The 25,379-nt window shown below is 41.7% G+C and overlaps 1 protein-coding gene across 1 annotated transcript in view; it reads left to right on the top strand.

Annotated features, from left to right (window-relative positions):
• The window catches only part of LTA4H (leukotriene A4 hydrolase), a 44,969-nt gene that overhangs the window by 4,334 nt on the left and 15,256 nt on the right, over positions 1-25,379 (top strand). Inside the window, exons 2-16 of the mRNA XM_069973778.1 lie at positions 1,503-1,633; positions 4,224-4,344; positions 11,172-11,240; positions 12,110-12,214; positions 12,551-12,603; positions 13,919-13,991; positions 14,193-14,333; positions 15,283-15,306; positions 16,119-16,189; positions 17,099-17,210; positions 17,433-17,577; positions 18,868-18,971; positions 20,299-20,369; positions 21,992-22,046; positions 24,429-24,524. Coding sequence (XP_069829879.1) covers positions 1,503-1,633; positions 4,224-4,344; positions 11,172-11,240; positions 12,110-12,214; positions 12,551-12,603; positions 13,919-13,991; positions 14,193-14,333; positions 15,283-15,306; positions 16,119-16,189; positions 17,099-17,210; positions 17,433-17,577; positions 18,868-18,971; positions 20,299-20,369; positions 21,992-22,046; positions 24,429-24,524 — 1,371 coding nt within the window. The remainder of the gene's footprint in view (positions 1-1,502; positions 1,634-4,223; positions 4,345-11,171; positions 11,241-12,109; positions 12,215-12,550; positions 12,604-13,918; positions 13,992-14,192; positions 14,334-15,282; positions 15,307-16,118; positions 16,190-17,098; positions 17,211-17,432; positions 17,578-18,867; positions 18,972-20,298; positions 20,370-21,991; positions 22,047-24,428; positions 24,525-25,379) is intronic.

Here is a 25,379-nt window from a genome sequence, read left to right as displayed (position 1 = left end):
ACGACCTCCAGTATGTTACATCAGATTGTGCCGGCACACCCTTTAAATGCCTAGGATTGTTCTGCACCTTCAGTTATTGCTCCACTTCCTTATGGTAACTGTGCCGAGAGTATTACAGATGAGCAGAACTGTATATTGTTACATGCTCCTGCTCCTCTGTACTGGCTTCATCCATGCAAGTTCTAGATCAGTATAGGTGTGATCACCCAACATATTATTGTGGACTATTGACCCCTTCAGCTATTTAATACAGTCAGTTATTTCACAAGTCTTTGTTATTACAGTATTGCTATGGAGCTTCTCTGTACTCATCGCAGTCTCTTGCCAGGAATTATTCTGAAAGCTTGCAGTACTGTTTTGTAATATGATATCTTGAAAGTAATTTAGTAATTTAGTTTCTATATTGCGCAGTGTTATTTATTGTATCTCTCATTGTTGGCCAACTCTGTACTCAACTGGTTTCAGAAGGTTATATATATTTGTAAATTACTTCTATTTAAAAAATTGAAGCCTTCCAGTACTTATCAACTTTCCTGCAGGAAGTGGTGTATTCTATCTAATCTGACACAGTGCTCTCTGCTGCCACCTCTGTCCATGTCAGGAACTGTCCTAAGCAGCAGAGGTTTTCTATAGGGATTTACTGGGCACTTCCTGTCACAGCCAGAGGTGGCCGCAGAGAGCACTGTGTCAGACTGGAAAGAAATCACCACTTCCTGCAGGACATACAGCAGCTGTTAAGTACTGGAAGACTTGAGATTTTTAAATACAAGTTCTTTACAAAATCTATCAAATTTTCTAGTACCAGTTGAGATGGGGAAAAAATCAGACGGAATTTCTCTTTTATCATTAATATTGTGGGGATTTATAAGATGGGTAAATAGCATAAAAACCTCTTCACTCTAGATACCTACAATTTTTATTATTATTTTTTGCAAGATAATAATGATCTAGGCATAAACTCCAGGACATGATGGGTGTAGCAATGATGGCTCACCTGTTACTCTTTTTGTAAGATATTATAGCAGGTGTATATCAGACGAGGGGATAGGTCAGGTGTATGCCAGGGAGAAGTGCAATCTATTTTCTCTCTGGCGTACACCAGGGGTGCAAGTTTAATATATCTCCCCCACAGTCTGCAAGACTTAAACTCAATGGATCAATTTGCTGGACACGTGGCCAATGTCATCCATGCATTATCTGTGTATTGTAGCTCAGAGCATTATAACAATATTCACGTGAATAGAGGCAGGCGCGCATATGAGAAAGAGAAGTACTGTTTGGAAAAGGGGTCACAGCCCTCCACTGAGCAGCACAGTCCCCTCATCCTCATGATCAATGCATACTGGAGAGGTCAGACCTGCTGAGTGACTCATTGACTACAAATACCATATCTATGCTTTATTTCAGTCAAGCCCTTTAGTCTTTTTTTCCACAGCAGAGTAGTTGGCATTTCGTCTTCTTATTGTTCCTTGATGCTTATGGCTCTGTTTGATTTTCTATAGACTTTGGACACCAAAGACCTCACCATCAAGAAGGTTTCTTTAAATGGACAAGATGCAAAATTTTCCTTCGGGGCAGCTCACAGTTTTAAAGGCACACCACTGGAAATCACCCTCCCTTCCCCTCTGACCAGGTAAGGATACTGATATGACACTAAACTATTATTGGCCTTACTTGGGTGATTACCGAATGTTCAGGCCAATGATCATTTAGTGTAATAAGACATGTTGAAAGGTCATGATCAGTCGACTTGCACGTTGTTGGCTGATCGTGGTCTGTTAACATGTTGACAGATCCCGATTCGTGCAGTGAGCGTTGCTCTATGTAATGGGAGCAGCCACTGAAGAAGCCTTCCGCTGCTACCCGCTTACTGTCTGTGCGCGTAATAGCACTAGCAGTGAGCAGTGAATTAGAGGGAAGCAAGTGCTGAGCTGACTGGTCGGTGCTCGCTTTCCCCCCGAACATCTGGACATGTAATACGTCCTTTACTCTATTGATAAGGCTTAGTGTGAAAAACTCATGTAATTCATTGATTATTTCTGTCTCCTCCTCCAATGAATGGCTATGTTTTATGGCTGAGATGGCACACAGTGGTCTTGGTGGACAGTTTATAGCTTAGGCACAGTAGGCGATTCTGATAGCGGGTTCGATTTTAGTACTAACTTCATAGGTCTTTGACTTTGACACTTTGGATTGCTTTGAATGAATGATTACATTTTGCAACCTTGTACATTGTGAAGACTCTGACCAGTTTTATTACTTGTCTTCGTATCACAGTTGTCTACAACGTATGCATAATGATGGAGCGAAGTGCAAACTTTATTGATTTGGACCCTAGTGCTGCTTGCTTGGCAGTTTCTCATCTTCTGTTTGTACCCATAATTCTAAATATTGACTATTGGTAGCTACAACAAGGTTCAGTGCATTCATAGTATCTCAGTTAACATTTAAATATTCCAGAGCTATTGATCTCCATTGATGAAAATGCAGTTAAGCTGTCCTTTAGGCCAGTGTTCCCCAAACTGTGCCTCTCCAGCGGCTGTAAAATGACACTACTTGTAGCTGTATTGGATTTAGCTGTAATGAAAAGGGAAGAATTAAGAACTTAGGCTGTGGTCCTAAGTTATACATTGTTTTTAGCTTAAAGAGGTTATCCAGGATTTTTTTTTAAAAAATAGCTTTCTCTTAGAGAAGGTTTAACAGCACCACCCTTTTCCTCAGTTTGTGTGAGGTATTGAAGCTCAGATCAGTTAAAGCAACCTGAGGACAGGTGTGGGGTTTTTGGAGGAGAGTGGGTATAGCTTTTCAGATCTTGGATAACCCCTTTAAAACCCCCAGGAACTAGGCAGCCAATACCCGGCGATCAACTTGTATCACTTATTTAAGTTGCTTTTTGCAATGGCTTCTTTAGTCTAGCAGATAGTGGGGAAGCCTCTGCAGAGTATCCCACACAACGGATAATGTGTGTCATTAACGAAAACCTCTTTAAAGTCTCCTGGTTGTTAGAAATTTTTTTTTAGACATGTTAAAAAGACAATATATTGATTATTCAGGTTCTGAGTGTTCTGACCATCACCGATTGATAAATATAGCTGGGAGAATCATAGGGTTATGTGCCTCATTCCTTAACTCGCTGTCTTTTTCCGTCTACATTAGATTAGCTCCATAGACTTATAGTGGACTCATACAGTTACATAGTTACAGTACATAGTTGGTTGATATAAGACACATGTCCATCAAGTTCAACGAAGGAGGGGATGGATGGAGGGAAGGGGGGTATGCAAGGAGGGGTTGGATGGAGGGAAGGGGGATATACAAGGATGGGTTGGATGGAGGGAAGGGGGATATACAAGGAGGGGTTGGTTGGATGGAGGGAAGAGGGATATACAAGGAGGGGATGGATGCAGGGAAGGGGGATATACAAGGAGGAGTTGGATGGAGGGAAGGGGGATGTACAAGGAGGGGATGGATACAGGGAAGGGGGGTATACAAGGAGGGGATGAATGGAGGGAAGGGGGATGTACAAGGAGGGGATGGATGGAGGGAAGGGGGATGTACAAGGAGGGGATGGATGGAGGGAAGAGGGATATACAAGGAGGAGTTGGATGGAGGGAAGGGGGATGTACAAGGAGGGGATGGATACAGGGAAGGGGGAGGGGTGATAGGTTCTATACATATGCATTTATATTATTTTGGTCTAAGAACTTGTCTAGCCCTGTTTTGAAGCCCTCTACTGTTTTTGCTGTGACCAGATCCTGTGGTAGACTGTTCCACAGATTCAATGTTCTCATTATAAAGAAGACTTGTTGCCTCCGGAGATTGAACCTTTTTTCTCCAGGCGGAGGCAGTGCCCTCTTGTCCTTTGAGGAGATTTTACCTGCAACATCTTTTCCCCATATTTCTTGTAGGGGCCATTTATATATTTAAATAAATGAGTCATATTTCCCCTAAACATTTCTTCTCCAAATTAAACAAATTTAATTATTTTAATCTCTCCTCATAAACAAGATGCTCCTGACTGGGAGGGAAGGAGATAATTCCACGCTTTTTCCAGCTGTAATGATAGTGGGGGCCTGAACTGATCAAAACTTTTGACATGTCTTTGCGATGTGTCTGATGTTTTACTTATTTAACGTTGACACACTTGCATGATTTAAACATTGGGGCATTTCAGGATCTTTATGTAATAATATACTATGCATTTTTTGTGTTATTTTGCATAGAGGACAAGAAGCTATTTTGGAAATCTGTTCTGAAACCTCGCCTAAATCATCGGCTCTTCAGTGGCTGAATCCTGAACAGACTGCAGGGAAGATCCATCCTTATCTCTTCAGTCAGTGCCAGGTAAGTAGATGAACTTCTTGGGCTGGGTTCACACATAATATTTTGATCATTATTTTTTAGGTAAAACCAGGAGTAGAACCACCACAGAGAAAAAGTATATTGGTCAAGCTCTTTCCATGATTTATGGCCATCTTCTCTGTGCCACCTCATATAAATTTACTTGAGCCATAGATGGAATAATAATAACCATTGGCTCCTGAGGATACAGAGGATACAGAGGAAATGCTATAAGCCTTATGTGATCCATTTCTGCTACCATCTCTGCTAGTGACTGGCTTGTTCACGCTACATGTTTCTAAATGCGTAAATTGGACTCCCCCTTCCTAGATGCCTACATGCAGAGGGAGACTTTGCACATATGTTTTGGTTCTGCCCTTTATCTCCTTTTTTTATTTTACCACCTATTCTTTCCTGTCTTTCACCTATCCAACTTCTTTTGACAATCCTGCTCCACATTCTTTAACCCATGTTATGCCCAGCGCCACGCCTGGGCACCGAGCCCAACATGAGCACTTTTCTACCCCTGAGGTGTATGTTTACTCCAACACTCATTCTGGTGATCTGTCCCACATCTATTATGTAGGTCCATGCCACTTTTATGGGCACTTTCTTTCTTCAATTGCCTTATTCCTAGGCGTCCTAAAGGCCCAGTGCACCAGGCTTACTCACCGCAGGATTAGCGTCAGTCAGTCTCTTTTCCTCCCTATAAGAGGTGTTATTTATCCTGTTTTAAGATCCCCAAGGTCCTGCCATTGTATTCAGAGCCACCTTTATAATGCCACTATAGCTGATCTAATGATGTAATTCAAAGGAGGTCAAGCCCTCTTCCTCATTTCCCTCTCGGTTCACATCACCAGCTTCGTTCTCATCCCCCGCCTCTACTTCTCCTTTATCTCACCTGGGCAGTGAGCGTGTATATAATCCTATTTTTCAGTGTGAGAAAGCAAGACAAAAAAAAGTCCTCTCCTTTCCTTCCAAACCACCCACCACTTGTGGATCCCTTACTTGAAGTTAACTTGCTAACCACACTCCTGAACTATATTTTCTTGTCAAAAAGGAAAAAGTATCGGCCCTCAAAGCAAACCTATGGTATAAAGTTTTTAATGTAGAGTTTTAAATAATCAAACTAAAACTCTATGACAGATGAGTGCATGTACAAATATAAACCTGGTGAATCAGAGGGTAAGGTCAATAAATCAATGCATAAACCACAGGGCCCTTGTGCACCATAGAGGCAGGGTAGGCAGTTGCTATGGGGCCCGGGGAAGAAGGTAAGAGTGTGTGTCCTTCTGCTTAACCCCTTATGTACTGCAGTGTGTAAGTGACCCAATGTTTACTTACATGCAGCAACACAAAAAGGGTTAACAAGCAGAAGACAGAGATCTTCACTGCATAACCTCTGACCTCTGTTCTCCAGCTTGCAATTAAGTAGGAAAGGAAAATGTGCAGAAATCAGTGCAGAGGTCAGGGGTTATCAGTGCACCAGCAGTAAAGCATGCATATATATATATATATATATATATAGTGTGTGTGTGTGCAGTGCTTTATGTTGTGCGTAGGGGAGGGGGGCCCCCTACAAATTTTTGCTATGGGGCGCGGTGAATCCTAGCTATGCCCCTGCCCTTGTGGTAACATACTGTATTTTTCGGCGTATAAGACGACCTCTGAATTTTTAAGGTGAAGTCCAGTGAAAATTTCTATTAAAGTATTGTATTGCCCCCAAAAGTTATACAAATCACCAATATACATATTACGGGAAATGCTTATAAAGTGCTTTTTTTCCTGTACTTACTACTGCATCAAGGCTTCACTTCCTGGATAAAATGGTGATGTCACGACCCGACTCCCAGAGCTGTGCGGGCTGTGGCTGCTGGAGAGGATGATGGCAGGGGGACACTGAGGGACACAGGGCACTGGAGGGACATTGAGCATCACTCTGCTATCATCCTCTCCAGCAGCCACAGCCCACACAGCTCTGGGAGTCGGGTCGTGACATCACCATTTTATCCAGGAAGTGAAGCCTTGATGTAGTAGTAAGTGCAGGGAAAAAAGCACTTTATAAGCATTTCCCGTAATAAGTCTATATTGGTAATTTGTATAATTTTGGGGGGCAATAAAATACTTTAATAAAAATTTTTGCTGGACTTCTCCTTTAAGAAGATTTTCAGGGGTTTGTCTTATAAGCAGCTCCTCTCTCCAGGTAGCCTCGCGCCTCCTGTTCATGTTCCCGGTGCAGGCAGCGTAGTGGAAAGACACTGCCTGTGCCGGAAGTCCGTGAAGCCTCTGTCATTCTACCGAAGCTCTCCTGGCAGCCAAGCTTCTTTCGGCTGCTAGGAGAGCTTCGGGTGAATGATAGAGGCTTTGGGGACTTCCGGTGCAGGCAGTGTCTCTGCACCACGCTGCCTGCGTCAGGTACATGACAGGAGACGCGTGGCTGCCAGGAACGGGTGACAGGTGAGTTGGATTGTTTGTTTTTTAAAGCGGTCGCCGCATACAGCGGGCATGCAGCTGTTTTTGAGCTCCCCTCATACAGTAAATGAATCACTTAAAATCATAAGCACATATACTACATGTAGCCAAGTCTAAGCACATATACTGAAAGTTTATCATGGCTACGGCCGTTAGAAAATGTGCAGTCACTTAAAAACAGTGTAATTGCATAGAATGTCTACTCCCATCATCCTCCTTAGCCCTTTACGGTTGAGAGTTGTAGTACCAGAAGTGTACAGTCGATTGAAAAATGCTATTTCATAAGATAACTACTCCCAACATCCTCCGTGATCCTCCCAAATCGATAAAACTGCGGGAGGCAGCAGAGTTAGGAATTTTCAACCATGCAAATGTTTAACAGATGAATCCAAGATCAATGTACTGTACAAGGCTGCGCTCTTCACTGGAATGCGTAAATATCTAGGACTTCATCAATAGCATCACTGAGACTGAAACACTTCCTGAATGTGACAGTAGTCAGTAAGATATCAGCAGGTGGTCTGCCAGATATCGCACCTGCTGATTATACAGTAGTACAGTGTTTGGTGCACCCCTCACCCATCTGCAGTTAGTGTGTTCCTGCCGTCTCTGGAGACCCGGTGTCTCAGTGGTAAGTGGAGTGGAGGCAGATGATGTAAACAGCCTCATTTTTATTCGGTAACAAAGCGTAGCTGGCAATAATTCAGCAGGCGTGTGGAATCAGTTGATAGATAAATTATAGGATTGCAGTGGCCAAAGGTGCAGATGTGGGCCAAGCCATATGCAAATTCATACGTTGATCCATACAACATATGATAATTAGAGATGAGCGAACCTCGAGCATGCTCGAGTCCATCCGAACTTTCGGCTGCTGAAGTTGGATAAAGCCCTAAGGCTATGTGAAAAACATAGATATAGTCATTGGCTGTATCCATGTTTTCCAGACAACCTTAGAGCTTTATCCAACTTCAGCAGCCCCCACTAATCAAATGCCGAACGTTCGGGTTCGGATGGACTCGAACCCGAACCCGGTTCGCTCATCTCTAATGATAATGTATCTTCTAAAGCAGAGAATAAGTTCATACCTACATAATGAGATGAAATATACATAAAACCTTAGAATACGAACTGGAGAGAATGGAACGGCTGCACATCCCATCCATGGCTGATACTAATGCCGCTAGGCCTATATTAAAAATCAACACCAGAGTGTCTGTATATGAATTGATCAAGCCATATTGCCCCGTGTACCACCGCGCAGGTCCCCTGGTCCACACGGGTCCCTACGCTAACTCTACACCGTGTCGGTCAGCGACCGCCAACCCCGCAAAGCGTGCACCTGCAGGGAAGGGAGGCCATGGAATGGCCCTGCAACCCCAATGTCACAGGACCAGACCCAAAAAGCCCCACCAAAACCCGGCCAGCACCACCGGCGGGGAAGGCTGCCCCCAAACGACACAAGTATGGATATGGTATTACACTTACCATTGCTGCTCTCACAGAATGGGGAAGACATAGGGTCCAGACATGTGAGCACAGGCATATCCTGCTAATTTTGGTCATGTGGGTCTTATATAAAGGAGTGCTAGCTGTTCAGAGAGGGAGAACTGTAAAACACGAACGAAGTGGTTGCTGACCGGCACAGTGATGTTGTTTGGTTAGGGACTCTTGTGTATCAGAAGACCTGCACGTGGTACATGAGGCAATATGGTTTGGTCAAATTATATACTAACTTCTGATGTTGGTTTTAAATGTAGCTGAACAAGCTTTCGTGTCAGCCATGGGTGCGATGTGCAGCCATTTCTGTCTTTTTGGCTTGTGCATATTTTATGTATTCTGTCCCTTTTTTCATTGTGGCTAGCACTCGTGCTGTGTAAGACCCATGTGATCCAAATTAGCAGGAAGCACCTGTGTACATAAGGGGAGGATCTCCTAGTATTCTCCCATTCTACCTGCAGAGGAATGGAGAGAGGTAAGAGCTTGTTCACACTTGTGTTGCTTGGCGTCCACTTTTTCCGCCGGTGGCGCCTGCGGGGTTCGGGGGTGCCCTTTTGGGTCTGGTCCTGTGACAATGGGGTTGCAGGGCCATTCCGTGGCCCCTCTTTTCCGCTTGCGCACGTTTTGCGGGGATTGTGGTCGCTGACCGGCACAGTGATGTTGTTTGGTTAGGGACTCATGTGTATCAGAAGACCTGCACGTGGTACATGAGGCAATATGGTTTGGCCAAATTATATCCTAACTTCTGATGTTGGTTTTAAATGTAGCTGAACAAGCTTTCGTGTCAGCCATGGGTGCGATGTGCAGCCATTTCTGTCTTTTTGGCTTGTGCATAAAACCTTAGAATAGCAATGAAACACTAGTAAAATGAAAATGTACATACAAATAGCATAAACAACTAGAAATAATGGCATTATTTTCAATAGTTTCATAGACAGTGGATGAATCATATTTGGTGTAAAACTAGATATGCAATTGGTCAGATACTGTAAATGGTTGGATGATGCCTTGGATTAGATATGGGGTGAATAAGACAGAAGCCAGGGTTGGTTCTGGCATTGATATGCAGCCTGGCACAGAACCTTCTGTGGGTGCCGTCGAACCACCTAAGGATCAAATGAAGCCAAATAGTTCTGCATTGAGGCCCCTTGGTATTAGGCTACCAAATCCATAGATTTGGTAGACATCGTAGCAATATGGTCTCCCCCTCACCAGTTCTAATGTACCTTCTGCAGGGCTAAAAAGACAATTCCAGATGGATCACTATCATGATGTTCTGCAAAGTGCGCTGAGTGGGTGTGTCATATTTACCTTCCGAATGTTGTACATATTCTCAGCTACCCTTATCTTTAGCTGTCTTTTAGTTCTTCCAATGTACTGTTTATTACATTTACATTGCAGAAGGTATATGACACTGTTTGTGTTACAGATTAGGGAATCCTTTATTTCCCATCTGAAATCCCTGCATGTAGAAGGTTGTCTTTTTGGGAAAAAGTGGTGTGTTGGCACCACTTTTCCCAAAACATTCAGTTTGGCTACCTCATCTTCCACTGTGCTGATGCAACTTTCTGCTTCATTGCGCCTTTCTCTAACTTTCTTTAAATCTTCCCTGATTAAAGAGAATTCTGCTTAAAGAGTAAAGAGTAAAGGATTTTCCCCAATGCTGAGTTGGGATCCAACTAGTTTTGTGTCCCTTCCATTCCTGCTTCTTCCATATTCATATCTGCCACAGTTTTTGCACTTATGGTGCAAGATTTTCCAACTCCCTATCTTAGGGATAATTTTTCCATTTTATTTGCCCCTTTTTCCTCGTTTTCTTTTTTTATCGATCTTAAAGATCCCTTTTTTGGAGCAATTTCCACGTTTTCTAGCTAAGCAACACAGTGGCCTTACAATGACCTCAGAATACAATATTTTCATCGTAACTTAAGACCAGACTCAACGTACAATGCTATGGACAGTCAGGATCTGCGGCACATGTGAATAAGTAGATGATCAACCAATAAGTAGATGATCAACCAATGATAATGGCCATTTTACTGGTAAAACCCCAGTATTACTGAAATGCAGACACTGTTTGGCTTTCTGGTATCTCCTCTCTACTGTAGTAGTAGTGTCATACTACTGTACATGTCCTGTGCTGCTCTTAACCTGTGCCAGCTTGAGCTGCTCCTTTGGGCACCAGGAGAGGACGGCTTCATTTTATATTTCTGGGACCCTGTGTGACCTGTACAGGACTGTGAAAATGCTCCCATCTTCTACTTAGAAAGTCTTTTACAGTCTCCAGTCACTCTTTCTGACTGTTATATGTAAGGATTTGCTTTATTTATATTAATTATCTGCCTGTTTTCCTTTAAATCTTATTTTTCTCTTAATTTGTGATGACATTTTAGTGGATTCAGAACCAATTACCAGTTTTTTATAGAAATTTTCAACATACAATTGTCGTCCTGGAACCAAATAATATTGTATTTTGAGGGACCACTGTATGGATTTACCTCTCCCCATGCCTGGTGTGAGCAGTGGGAGTGGCCTCTGGACCCCCTCTGAAAGTCATTTTCTCCCCGAGTTGTGACTGGATGGAGCCAGCTGCCATTAAACTCTGTGCCGCTCCTCTCCTGTTCTGGGAAACTGGAGGAAGTTTCCCAGGGCTTGATTTACCTTTTCCAGGCACCCGGAATGGAGCTGCATGGAGTTCAAAGGCAGCTAGCTGACAAGCTGACCTCCGAGCCTAGCGAAGCACTAATACTGTAAATTCTCTCATCCCTTTTCTTAATATTAAAACATTTAACAAATAACTGTTGCACGTTTTACAGCAAGGAAATAAGTACAGATATCCTCTTGTATTTTATGTTTTCTAGGCCACACATTGCAGAACAATCATTCCTTGTCAAGATACTCCATCAGTGAAATTCACCTATTACTGTCAGGTTTGTTACCAAGTGTTAATAGAAGCTCAGCTTTTTCGTAACCACTCCAAGTACTTTGCAAAAAAACACACTTGTGTAAATGGTGCCTTTAGAAATACTGTAATGATGGCACTATAGCTTAATGTCTCACAGAATTGCAAACTGAAATTAATAACTGCTTAGAGGTTGTTGTTAAAGTGCCACCATCCTTACACTGTCATCCATAAGATGCCTATGAGCAGCTGGGGTGCTACAACACTGGACCCCTGAGAATTGATTTGGGGGACTGCGCAGTGGGAGCTCTGGGCCACTTACCTAACCACCTAGAGTGTTTGTTTAAGGGGAACTATCAGCAGGTCAGACAAATCTAACCTGCTGATAGCCCTCTATTGCTCATGAGGTGCTGAGGAGGAAGGTATGTATCTTACCTTCCTCCTCGGTGCCCTTAGCAGCTTACTCCTTGGTTAGGATCACTGCCCTGCCCCTATAGCGCCGCCCGCACCATTGATTATCGTTAGAAGGAGCAGGCTGGCTCTACGCTCCGGGGACGGGGCAGTGCTCCTAACTGTGCTCCGGACCAAGGAGTAAATTGCTAACTGCACGGAAATGGAACCGAGAAGGAAGGTAAGTGACATACCTTCATCTTCAGCCCTCCGTGTGCAATAAGAGGCTATAAGCAAGTTAGATTTGTCTAACCTGTTGATAGTTCCCAATTTAGGGAATTGGTGAGGTTCCTTACTGGGAATCTCCTTGAGGGTCTCGGTAAAGGTTTTAGAGAATCCTGCTCTCTTTTTCTGTATAGTAGTGTGTCTTTTTTTCTGTTGACATCAGTTGTTTATTGGAAAAAAGAGCAACTCTGCACCTTCAGAATTATCATTTCTTCCCATTAGGTGTCCGTTCCAAAGGAGTTGGTGGCATTGATGAGCGCTTTGAATGATGGAGACTTTATTGATCCACAAGACCCCAGTAGAAAGATCTATCGTTTCAAGCAAAATGTAGGGTTTTTTTCTTTCCATTACATGTATAGTTCTCTATTTTTGTTTTATTCTTACCATGAAACGTATTGTTTGCCTCTATCTGGGTTACAGCACAAAGATTGCTCCTGGGCCATGTTGTACGTAATGTAGGTCGCACAGTAGCTTGTCTTCCTTCGAACAATAAAAAACCAAAGAGCTTTGTAACATGCTATTGTCGATTGCTAAACATAATAGGAACAGTTTAAACAAACAAGTTTTCCTATCTGTTTGTAACATGCGATGACTTTAAATGTGTTCATGTGACCCCACAGAAAGCCTATTTTTATAAGTAACATCAGCTTTTTTGGTTTGTAGGTGTCCATACCAAGTTATTTAATAGCTCTAGTGGTCGGTGCTTTGGAGGGGAGGTAAGTGTGCCTCTAGTCAGGCCTGTTTACATTTAACAAATACCATCATCAGTCAATTAATCAGCAATTAGGGTCAGGGCCGTTTCTGCCATGAGGCCATGTGAGCACTTGGCCTCAGGCGGCAGATTTTCAGGTGTCTGAGGGGCGGCAACTGGGCCCGACATTTTAGTTAAGTCAGTCAGACCAACTCACTCAGTGTTCTCTGGTGTGTGCAGCGGACAGCAGCCTCCCTATCTATTTAGCATGTGCTTTCTTTCCCCCTGCCCAAGCCACCCCTGCGCTTAGAATAATAAAGTTCAGGACCTGTGTTTGTGCAGCGTAAGTGTCACACACAGGTCCTGAACCTGATTTGTGGTTGGAGGCGGGGGCTGTGCTTGGTGGGCGCTCTGCTCCGGCTCCTGACATGTCAGGACGTTCCTCACAGTGCAGAGCAGGCTGCTAGTGTCCCCCTCCCCCTTACTGACCACACTGTTCCTGCTAACTGTTGTCGTCCTCCTCTGGGCGGGTGCTGACTCGGGAGGCCGCTGTGTGGTAAGTGATCATGATGGGGTCAGGGAGGGATGGGGTCAGGGAGGTCACAGTCACGGCACATGAAACAGTGCAGATTCCCTCCTCTGCTGCTTGGGACACAGTGTACATCCTGCAGCCCCGTAAGACATTCATTTAATGTGTGTTCCCCTCTTCATACTGTGTCACCATCACTGGGAAACTCAGATTGTGGTTAGGCACTAGTGAAAGGAGTCATCATTTATTGTGAGACACTGCCCTGTCTCAGGAGGGCACTTGGCCAGTATTTGTTGGCTCCCATGTAACATTATAATTTTCTTAGGGCCTAATATATTTGGCATCAGTAATATGGGCACAGTTATTTTCACTGTTATACATGTGTTACATTTCAGGGGGCACATTGTGTCTGGAACTATTTAAATCAGAGGGCACGGTATGTGGCAGCAGTGTATTCAGGGGGTACACCATGTGTGGCAGCATTATATCCAGGAGTTGCAGTGTGTGGTATTATATTCAGTGGGCATAGTGTGTGGTGCTTCTACATTTCCGTAAGTTCTATTGAAATGAATGGAGCTGCACTGTAATACGACACACAATCTTGGGACAGGGGTGTCACTGTTTTTGCAAGAAAGCAGCTGAATTCTGGATAACTTCATGATAGTTACCCACGCATTCCTGTTTACATGGGAAAAAGTGCAAGCAAGTGCACAGCCTCCGTTTAATGTTCCGCGCGTCCCATAGACTTAGTGATATTTGCGGGCGATTTCCTCCTAATGCTATATTCATCCCAGTCTCTTTTTATTTTTAGGAAGATTGGTCCTAGGACCACAGTATGGACCGAGCAGCAGCTACTGGAAGCTTCTGTCTATGAATTTGCTGAGGTGGGTCTGTGCAGTCTCATGTCCAATATGTTATTTTTAAGCTTAGAATCATGTTATACAGTTGATGTGAAAATAAAGTCCAAGGCTGGCCGTACACATTCTGCCGGGATCAGTGCCTATTTCAAATTTGTAACTTAATATTATTTTTACAAAAATGTTTATATAATGTAATATAATTGTTTTTCTACATAAATTTTGTAGACAGAAAAAATGCTGAAATGTGCAGAGTCTCTGGTGGGCCCTTACGTCTGGGAGAAATATGACCTGCTCGTTTTACCCCCGTCTTTCCCATACGGTGGAATGGAGAACCCTTGCCTTACCTTTGCAACGCCGACTTTGTTGGTAAGTAATCATATACTTACCAGACATGTTTCTTGTCATGCTGTTGTTGACAGTGTACTATACAGTGCAGTATACGTTGTGTTATCAGATAGAATAAGTGTCATAAGACAGAACTATTTGACATTTATAAGAAATAACCAAGTAAGTCATGGGCAGCACCATTCTAGCCAATATAAAGATAGGTGCAATTTACAAGGGATGAACCACTTCCCAAAGTATAATCCAGGAAAAGAAGGTCCTGCAGATATGACAATATAGCATTTGAAGATTTATCACATTAATGTAGCAAAAACAGCTGCTTTCGCTACAATGATATAATAAATCTGTGTGTATTTGATTTTTATTTCTGGATCCCTAGGAATTAAAATGCTTTGGAATAGCTAATTCCACAAATGCTGCCTGGACTAAATGTTTTCTGGTTTTAAAATTACTTTATATGGGTGCCTGGCAGCATCTGTTAATAAATGTCATCTTGGTTGTGTTTTCTCTTTTAGTATACATGTACTAGATATGACAGTAGATATGAATATCTCTATCTAGATATGCATATAATCTAGAAACGTATAATAAATATATAATCTAGAAAAGCCATGCCAGTGTTGCCTATGGGTTGTGTCTAATAATGCAACTTGATCCATTCACTTGAGTAAGGTTGAGCTGTAATACCAAGAATAGAAACATAGAAGATTGTTGGTAGACAATGACCACCTGGTCCATACATTTTAGTATTTCCTTTCTTATTATCTTTGCAACCCATAGAAAAACTGTCTTAGGTAAGGGTAGCTAAGCTTTTTTTTTATCACATACAAATCTGGTAAGTGTATGCAGTTGGGATTTTTAAATATATTTGTTTAATTATGTTCAGTGGCAAAAATGTTGTGACTTGTAATGTGCAAAAAATATACTTGGCTAATTCTTTTTTTTTTTGCATTATGCTTGTATATTCCAGGCTGGTGACCGATCTCTAGCAAGTGTGAGTATGCTAATGTTGGCAATCATTGGAAGCTGTATGCTGTTTGTAACTATCACTTTGGATGATGCATTTTTCTAGAAAAAAAAAACAAATAAAAAAAAAAAAAAAAAAGATTAAACCAACCAATAAATAACATTGGAGTAAGATCCCCACTGATCTAATATTCATGGCCTGTCCTATAGATAGGCCAACAATATGGTAATAGGTTAACACACTAAAGCAAAATATGGCTGGTATAAAAAACAGCTGTATCTTTAATCTAATAATATGCTACATTAAGGTCTATAGAAAATGCACATAGGGCTGTGGAATCTGTTGGCGCTATACAAATAAATATATTATTATTATTACTATATTATTACATCATCTGTGTGCACATTTATTTATTTATGTTTATAGATGGACATTTTACCATAGACTTTACTGTAGCACAATTTTTTTATTTAAAAAAGTCAGTTTAATATCTTACTTTGTGGTTTATCAAATCTCCTGCCATTAATATTTTCCAGTAAAGCCCATTTAGTGTAATCTATACAACAAACTTTGATGATGAAGGTATTCTTGTCCTATGCAGGGACTCCTCTGAACCCTAATGAGTTTTTTCTACAATTATAACATTTTAATCAGTTTAACAACCAATAAATAAAAAAAAAAATCATCCCTAACTTTGGCTGGACAGCATTACACTTAGCTGGAAAGAGAAAGTGTTTATTTCTTTAGTTTTGTGATAATTCTCCGTACATGCAGTAATATTTACAAAAGTCTATTCTACTGCATGTCAGAAATGGAACTCTCACCCATCTAATTTGTAGGTCATTGCTCATGAAATTTCACACAGCTGGACAGGAAACTTGGTTACAAACAGAACCTGGGAAAACTTCTGGTATGTACATTTCCCTGATTCATTATCTCCTTACATGGTTGTCTCTGTGATCCCAAACAGAGTCTTTTTTAGCTGATAAGGAAAACAAAAAAATCCATGTTACCTTATGGGATTGCACTTATTTTACTTTGCTATGTTGGTTAAATTTTTATGGGTAAGTAAATGAAAGAGGAGTTCTGCCAAGTTTTTTTCCCAGTGACATTTAATCAGGTCTTACTCCTATTGATCAACTTCTAGTGTGTTTTGGGGAACCGATTTAAAGGGGTTATCCCAAGATTAGGGGATATCTAGCTGATCGATTGGGTCTGACCACTGTAACCTCCACAGTTCATGAGAACAGAAGCACCTTTTATCCCTGAATAAATAGCGCATAAGTGCCTATGCTCAGCCAGTCTTCCATTTGCAGTCCATGGGACAGTTCAGTGCTTAGTAAAGTTCAAAAGTCCCTTAGACAGTCAATGTCAACGTTTGACTCTGTTCTCATGATGAGGGTCCAAGTGGTCAGACCCCACCAATTGTCTCCTGTGTAATGACGATAACTTTTATTTGGATAACCCATTTTATTATTTCTATAAATTGGGACATTATACATAAGTTTCCCTGTGAAGAGTTTGGGCTGATAGAAAGTGGTCACATTATTAGGCTGGATAAGACTTTTTTATAAACTTTTCTCCTGGTACTAACCATGCCTTTTTATAGCAAGGTATTTAAAATAAGACATTAAATTGTTTATATGTTTAAATGAGTTGTTCAGGATCAGAAAAATGGGTGAACTTTCTTGTAGCTCTAGCATGACACCTGTCAATAAAGCGGTGTCTGTTTTGGGGAAAGATCCTTTTCCTTTCCCTAAGTGTTCACAACCACTTTAGTGTGGTATTTTTAGTTGCACCTTTTTTTTTTTTCTTTTAGGTTGAATGAAGGTCACACAGTATATCTGGAGAGGAGAATTGATGGACTTCTTTATGGAGAGCACTTCCGACAGTTCAAGGCTTTGGGGGGATGGAAAGAACTGCAGAATTCGGTATGTGCATAACATTTATGAGGCTGCTGATTCCATCATTGCACATGTGCCACCCTGTGGATGGATGGGTCTCCCATGGGATTTCATGGGGATAGAGAAACTTTTTGGTTGTCAATCACACTTTTGGTTGATGTACTGCAACAAACGTCACCAGAACATATTCTGGTGACCAGTGTTCATAGAACGTTGTTTGATATTCTGTGTATTCTCTTTCGAACACAGGTTAACACCTTCGGTGCCACTAATCCTCTCACAAATTTGGTCCCCAATCTACACGAAGTTGATGTGGATGCAGCATTCTCTTCTGTACCATACGAGAAAGGATTTGCCCTTTTGTTCTACCTGGAGCAGCTTCTTGGAGGACCAGGTCTGACATTGTTAGGTTTAAATGCTACATGAGTGATGAGTATTTTTTTTCTAGGTGTCATAACATCCTATGGCTATGTTCCCACTTTGTATAAACAAAGGCCATTGTTTTAAGTGAAAAATTGCATTTAAGTTTATGGACAATAGCCTTAAATGACGTGAACATTATTTCGACGGCCATCGTTCAATAAATTGGGTCAGTCGTTTGCATTGAATCCATTGCAAGTCATTGTATTATGAAAACAACGGCCGTTCTTTTAATAAAAAGTACGGTACGTCAACATAGCCTTAGATTGTATTTAAAAAAATTTACCCTGTAGAAGCTGCAGATAGTTCTTCCGTGTCACAGAAAAATAAACGTCAGTGTAAAAATAGTTCTTCTGTGACAGATTCTTTATAAAACAGTGTTACATACTCCGTATTTGATCAGTAAGGCCTCATGCACACTTCTATGTAGGTCCTGTACAAGATATGGCACAAAACTTTGTCTGTAAAAAAACAAAAAGAATGTGTTTCCTAGCACAGTTGCATTTCTCCTCTATGTATCAGGCAATATGCTTCCAGGGCCCACAGAATGTAGTGTGAAATGTTGTAAATACTATATAACAGGCTCGTCATCCAATCGTGAATGTACAGATTTTCCTCATGTGGTTGGTTACTGAAAATTCTTTTTGTTCTTTTACACATTGAGGTGTTTTCAAAATATCAGTCTTTAATCGATACTCTTGGCAGCTGGTAAGTAGGCATGAGGGTGGAGCCACTGTGGCATGTAGTCGCGCTACCTCCACCCTCCTTCCAGTCTCTTACGCCTGATTGCAATAAGCTCCCAACGCTCAGGATGACAAAGTCCAAAACTTGGGGAGTCAATTATGTGTAAGTAGCTGGGGGGAGGCAGCATCACTATATGTCACTGGCCTATGTCCCATGCCTACTTACTTGGCAACCGGAGCGAGGAGCAATATTTTGAGAATGCCGCCACACAAGAAACTACTAAGCAGATCGCGACACCTATAAGGGGTCAGGGGTTACAGAGCACCAGGGATATAACCAATGCCTTTTACCTTAAAACTGCAGACTCATTTGTCATATTGATAAAATGGAACTACTTATATAAAGTACATTACCAGGGCTGTTGAGACGTACATAACCAAGATTTTCAGTATAAGTCCTTGCATCATAGGAAATAACATAATCCGTACTTAAGAAAAAAAAATATATATATATCTATTATTTGTATGTGAATATGTGGGATGTTGTCCTTTTTTATTGGAAATATTAATTTCTTCTCTAGAGGTGTTTCTTGGGTTTTTGAAAACATACATCCAGGTGTTTGCCTATAAGAGTGTTACCACCGAGGAGTGGAAAACCTTCCTGTATTCATATTTCAAAGACAAGGTACAAATAAAAAATTATTTTTTTTTTGGGGGGGGGGGGTTATATTTTTTTTAACAACCATAGATCATGGTAATATATGGAAACGTATTGTATGGAGTATTTACATGGTGTTTTACAGTGCATTCAGATAGTCTTTTGACCCTTCCACTTTTTTCCCCAAATGAAAGATCACCTGGAATTTGCAAAAAAAACACCTAAAGAACTCTAACTATGAGAAATTGGATTTGTGGCTGGTACAGAGAGACTAGTCCGGGTTGGGATTAAAGGAGTACGCTGGTGGGAAAAAGGTTTTTCCGCTAGTGACAGAAAGGTATAAAGGAAAAGATATAAGGGTACGTTCACACTAAAAGTAAAATCGGCGGAATTCCGTGACGGAACTGTCTGCCACGGAATCCCGCCTGCCTCAATGTCCTACAGTATCTCTAAAGGAGGGCTCGCAAACCTCTGCTTCCGTCACTCTCCACTCAAAGAATTGACATGGAGAGCAACGGGAGAGGAGATTCGCAAATTCCGCCAATTTTACTCAGTGTGAACATACCCTAAAGGAGAAGTTTTCTATGGGGATCTGCTACCGCTCTGGACAGTTCCTGTCCAGACAGTTCCACCACAAACAGAGGTGGCAGAAGAGAGCACTGTGTCAGACTGGAAATAATACACTACTTCCTGCACGGCATATAGCAGCTAATAAGTACTTGAAGACTGGAGATTTTTAATACAAGTACAAATCTGTATAACTTTCTGACACTAGTTGATCTGCAGAGAAAAATGTCAGAAAATCACCAAGCTATAGTAGCTGCCAAAGTGGCTTCAACTAAGTGTACTAAGTTAGGGTATTTTCAGACTAAGGAATCTGCGCGGAGAAGTTCCCACGGATTCCGTCGCTCGTCCCCATGCATCTCTGCCCGTGCCATAAACTCTGGTCTGCAATGTTCGTCCAAAGAATGAACTGGTTCATTCTTTGGATGGTCGGTGGAATCAGTCTGTGCATAGATTGGAGTCTATGGCACGGCGGAGATGCATGTGACTGTGAGCAGGGAGGAGCAATGGAATCCACAGGAACTTCTCTAAAGATACCAATAGGGGTCTGAATACTTAATGTCAGTTCAATATTTTAGTTTTTGCTTTTCAATAAATTCGCAAAGATTTCTAACATTCAGTTATCACTTTGTTATTAAGTGCAGAATGATGGGGGGGGGGGCTTTTACATTTTTTTTTTATAATAGCACAAGGCTGCAACATAACATGTGAAAGAGTCTCAAGACCTTTCTAATGCGTTGTTTGTCTTTTACTTGTGCATTCACTATCAATATGTATTCTTTCTGTGTAGGTGGACATTCTTGATAAAGTTGACTGGGATGGGTGGATGCACACACCTGGCATGCCCCCAGTGCAGCCAAAGTAAGTTTCTGTTAGTTCTGCTTCAATATGGATTTTTCTCTCTCTGTTTTCTACAATAGGAGTGCTGTACTTTTATCATACACTGACTGAAGGCTGTGCAACAACTGTGAACTGAAACCAACCACTGTAATCCACAACCTGTGGTGTTCGGTGCAGCCTGCTCAGGGACGTAACTAAAGATTCATGGGCCCCAGTTTGGCTTGCCCCCCCTCCCACCCCCCTTCTGGGCAACTTCTGTTGGCCTTGATATACATGGCCACATAGCAACCACGCCTATAGTAATAAACAGCATCCATGTCTAGCTCAAGAAAAGTTAGGTAGATTAAATGAAATTGTTAATATAAAATATTGATAATAATACGTCGCAAGGTAAAGACATCAAAAGAATTGAAAGCTGTGGCTGCAGATGCCTCCACTCCCCAGTTCTGATAGAGGCTGTGGGTCCCAGATGCCCTCCGTATTATCTGGCCCTAGCTGCAGCACACAATGAGGATTAGTACTATGACTATGAGGCCAGGTCACAATTGCAACTCCTGCCACACCTATATTACACCACTGATCCTTTGTAAAGTAGCACATTTTAACAATATATCCCTAAACACATTGCATCCCACTGTGTGTAATAGCGGCAAAGTGGCATTGTTCATACTGTCCATAGGACAGGTTGTGGTGCTGTGGATAAGAGGACATCAGTTTGATTAATGAGTGCATGCTTTTTAAAATGTCACTTGGTTCATGATGAATGTCACTGCTACAAACGCTCTACATATTGTCCACTCCTGTAAGATACTTCTGTCTCTCAACCTAGATAAATGTATTGTACAGCATTCATCTAAATATCAGAATGGCAGTCTCACCAAAGTCAGCAACATTTCAGTAAAAAGTTACTTAATTCGCCATTATTTTGACACACTGCATATACAGAGGTAACACCACCTGGTCACTACAGAGTTTTTGTTACTTCCCTATTTGAAGGGAAACTAACAGCAGGGTAGGTAGAAGAATGGAACCTTCTGGTTTGGGTTTATAGGGCAGGGGACGCTGACTACCAATGTAACTTTATAATAGTCATCCGCTTGGACATTTTTGTGTAATTTAACTTTTTATTAATTTACTAATGAGGGTATTAGGTGTGCTGGGGGTGGTATATATTCTCAGTGCATTGATCCACCCACCTACTGCCTCCTCATAAATATTCATGCACTGCCCTACAAGACCATATCATCAGGTTATATTTTTCTTTAATAAATGATTAATTTATAAATGTTTAAATGTATCTATTTATTTTTTAATACCAAGATAAATTAGGTCAAATAGATCTTCTGGGATGTGGCAGATACATGTGAGGAGATCTTGGACAATCTGGTGTATTCTGGAACCTATATCCATTCATGTCATTCTATGTGCTGGAAAACCTTATTCTATCTACGTGCATGAAGGCATCTATTAAAATGTTTCCATATTTACTTAATGCAGTCATATATCAGAATATTTACTGTACTTAGAGACTTGGTTCCTTCAGTCTTTATGCAATTTTATGTAGCTTTTTGTTAGTCTTTTTTTTTCATTCTTTTATATAATTTTGCCTTAAAATTTAAATCCCCATTGTGTATCTTTTACAGGTATGATATGACTCTTGCCAATGCCTGTATTAAACTTGGTGACAGATGGACTCAGGTAAGAAGTGAAGTATTGCTCTTTTCTGGGCTTCAGCAGCTTTGAATTAAACACAGATGGGCATGCCTTTGTGTGAATGGGTCATGGGTCATGGCCCCCCCCACCATGTTTACTTCAATTTACATCAGCTAGCAATTGTAAATTATAGTGGAAATCTACACCAGCTCAGAGGTTACTGCCACTGAACAGCCTCAGATGCTGTTGGATTTCTTAAGAGATGTGCGTCTAAAACGCCAATCTTAGTAAATTTCCCACTTAGGGCCCTGTTCACACTGAGCAAGATCGTCAGAATTCTGCCATGCTCAGTGTGCTGCTGTAAGTGTATGGAGAGGGCGCTTGCTCGTCCACTGCCGCTGCTCTCCGCTCAATGAACTAACCTGTTACTTCTTTGAGCGGAGAGGAAGCGGAGGAGCGTGCACCCTCTCCATTCACTTACAGCAGCACACTGAGCACGGTGGGATTCTGCGGCGGAAATCTCCGCGGAATTCCGACGATCTTGCTCAATGTGAACTGGCCCTAAGCGTTTATTTGCTGTTCTTAGAGGGATATCCATATATGCTGTAATAGGACATCTTAAAAGCTGTTGCCTTAGTCAGGCTTCTACTTTTGTTTATAGGGATATTCCCATCTCTGCTGATGTAGTTAAATATATGTAGGACTAACTCGTCAAGTTAGTGAACTAGTTAAGCAATATCTGCAGCTTAAAAACTGCAGTTGTACGTGTGAATGGACCCATAATGTAGATGTATAGAGATATAGGGAAAGACTTATCAAAACACAATGTAAAGTGAAACTGGCTCAGTTGCCCCTAGCAACCAATCAGATTCCACTTTTCATTCTTCAGACTCTTTGGAAAATAAAAGGTGGAATCTGATTGGTTGCTAGGGGCAACTGAGCCAGTTTCACTTAACACCAGGTTTGATAAATCTCCTCCATAGTGAACATATACTGTATAATCTGTTAATATGCATATTGTAGCTATATATACACACACCAGCTAGTCCACTGCTTTTAGAGCAGAGTGGTGGTCTATAACTAAACAAGCTATCAACAATGGGAGAAAAAGAGCACTATATCAGGAGAAGGAGGCAAATTTGCTAAATGACTGACTGTATTTGCAAACATATTTGGCATGATAAACCCTACAAGTATAACTATAACACTTGAGATGGGAACAACCTTTTAATATTTTCTTTTTCAGTTTATTTTATAGGGGGAAACTGTTAAAGGGGTAGTGCGGCGTTTAAATATTATTCACTAAATAACACACATTACAAAGTTATACAACTTTGTAATGTTTGTTATGTAAGTGAATAGCCTCCTTCCCAGTGTCCCCCCACCCCCAGAAGTGTGGTGCAGTATACTCAAATTATAAAATACAGCATGGAGAGGAGGGAGCGGCTGCACATCCCACCTATGGCTGACCGAATGCCGCTAGGCCTATTTTAAAAACCAACACCAGGATGTCGGTATATAATTTGATCAAACCCTATTGCCCCGTGTACCACGTGCAGGTCCCCGCCAACCCGCAAAGAGTGCACATGCAGGGAAGGGAGGCCATGGAATGCCTAGCAGCATTCGTGTCAGCCATAGGTGGGATGTGCAGCCACTCCCTTCTCTCCATGTCGTATTTTGTAGTTCTCCCTTTTCTGAGCAGCTGGCACTCCCCTTCATAAGACCCACATGACCCAAATTGGTAGGATATACCTGTGCTCACATGTTAGTACCTTATGACTTTCCCATTCTGTCTGCAGCAGCAGTGATGAGTACAATACCATATTCATACTTGTGTTGTTTGGGGGCAGCCTTCCCCGCCGGTGGTGCCGGCTGGGTTTTGGTGAGGTGTTTTGGGTTTGGTCCTGTGACATTGGGGTTGCAGGTCCATTCCTTGGCCTCCTTTCCCTGCATGTGCACGCTTTGCGGGGTTGGCGGTCGCTGACTGACACAGTGTGGAGTTAGCGTAGGAGACCTGCACATGGTACACGGGGCAATATGGTTTGATCAATTTTATATACCAACATCCTGGCGTTGGTTTTTAATATAGGCCTAGCGGCATTAGTGTCAGCCATAGGTGGGATGTGCAGCCGCTCTCTTCTCTCCATGTCGTATATTATACTCACCAGATTACTGTCGACACCAGCTGAGGGAGGGCTGGAGCGGTCCGGCCGGCCTCCCAAAGATGACGTAGTTCGACCCAAGATGGCAGCTGGGGTCAACAGTAACTGGTTAGTATACTGCACCACACTTCCAGGGGTGGGGGATACGGGGAAGGAGGCAAGTTGTATAACTTAGTAATGTGTGTTTAGTGAATAATTTTTAAACGCCGCACTATCCCTTTAATTATTGTCGGTTATTGATTGTCTTTTTTTGCTGTCCATTCAGGCTAAGGAGAGCGATTTGAGTTCATTCACGGCAGCAGATTTGAAAGAATTATCATCTCATCAGCTAATTGAGTTACTGACTCTCTTGCTGCTTAAGGTAATTGTTCCTCCTTTGCTGTGGCAATAATGTCAGATTATATTATGCTAAGTAATTCTCTATTAAACAAATTATCTGACAGATTTATTTGAGCCAAAGCCAGGAATGGACTATACACAGAGAACAGGTAATAAAGGAAAGATGGAGATTTCTCCTCTTTTCAAATCCATTCCCAGCTTTGGCTTTAAAAAAATCTGTCAGATTATCTGTTGGTGTAATAGGGCCCTTACTTTGAAAGATTCTTTCAGTATGAAGAGAGTACAAGGTAGGCCAAACAAGATTTTCTAAACATATTCAGGTACTTATATAGGAGTGTTCAAACAAGATTAGCAATAGGTAAATAAAATACTAAAACAACAAGTGTTAGTGTACATCAAATAGTTCACAACTATCAAAGGTTGCATGGTACAGTGTGTTATATCATTCAACACGAGCCTACAAAATAGTAGGGGGGAATCTATTCCAGTCAAGGAGAAGATTTTGAGATAAGAAAGGGTAAGCAAAGGATGAGAAGCATAATGGAAAAAACATGAATAATGGAAAATGAGTTATGAATAATTAATGAAAGGAATCTAACCTGCTGATATGACCCTATTGCGCACAGGGTGCTGTAAATGAACAGTAACCGGAACTAGTCATCTGGGCCATAACTAGTCACGGCTCTCTGCCTGTTAGCTTGCTCTGTAGGGATGATTGACAGGCAAAGTGGCTTCTAAACAGGCCTGTTTGCCTGTCAGTGATCCCTGCAGAGCATGCTAACAGGCAGAGAGCAGTCCTGGTTTCTCTACCTGCAGTGTGCGCTAGGAAGACAGCAGACACAATATGGTAGGGAAACACTTTAGCAGCTCTATTAGG

This window comes from Dendropsophus ebraccatus, chromosome 1, assembly GCF_027789765.1.
Source record: "Dendropsophus ebraccatus isolate aDenEbr1 chromosome 1, aDenEbr1.pat, whole genome shotgun sequence".
NCBI lineage: Eukaryota > Metazoa > Chordata > Amphibia > Anura > Hylidae > Dendropsophus > Dendropsophus ebraccatus.
Note: the sequence above shows the minus strand (reverse complement) of the source record. Positions and strands in the feature narration are given on the sequence as shown.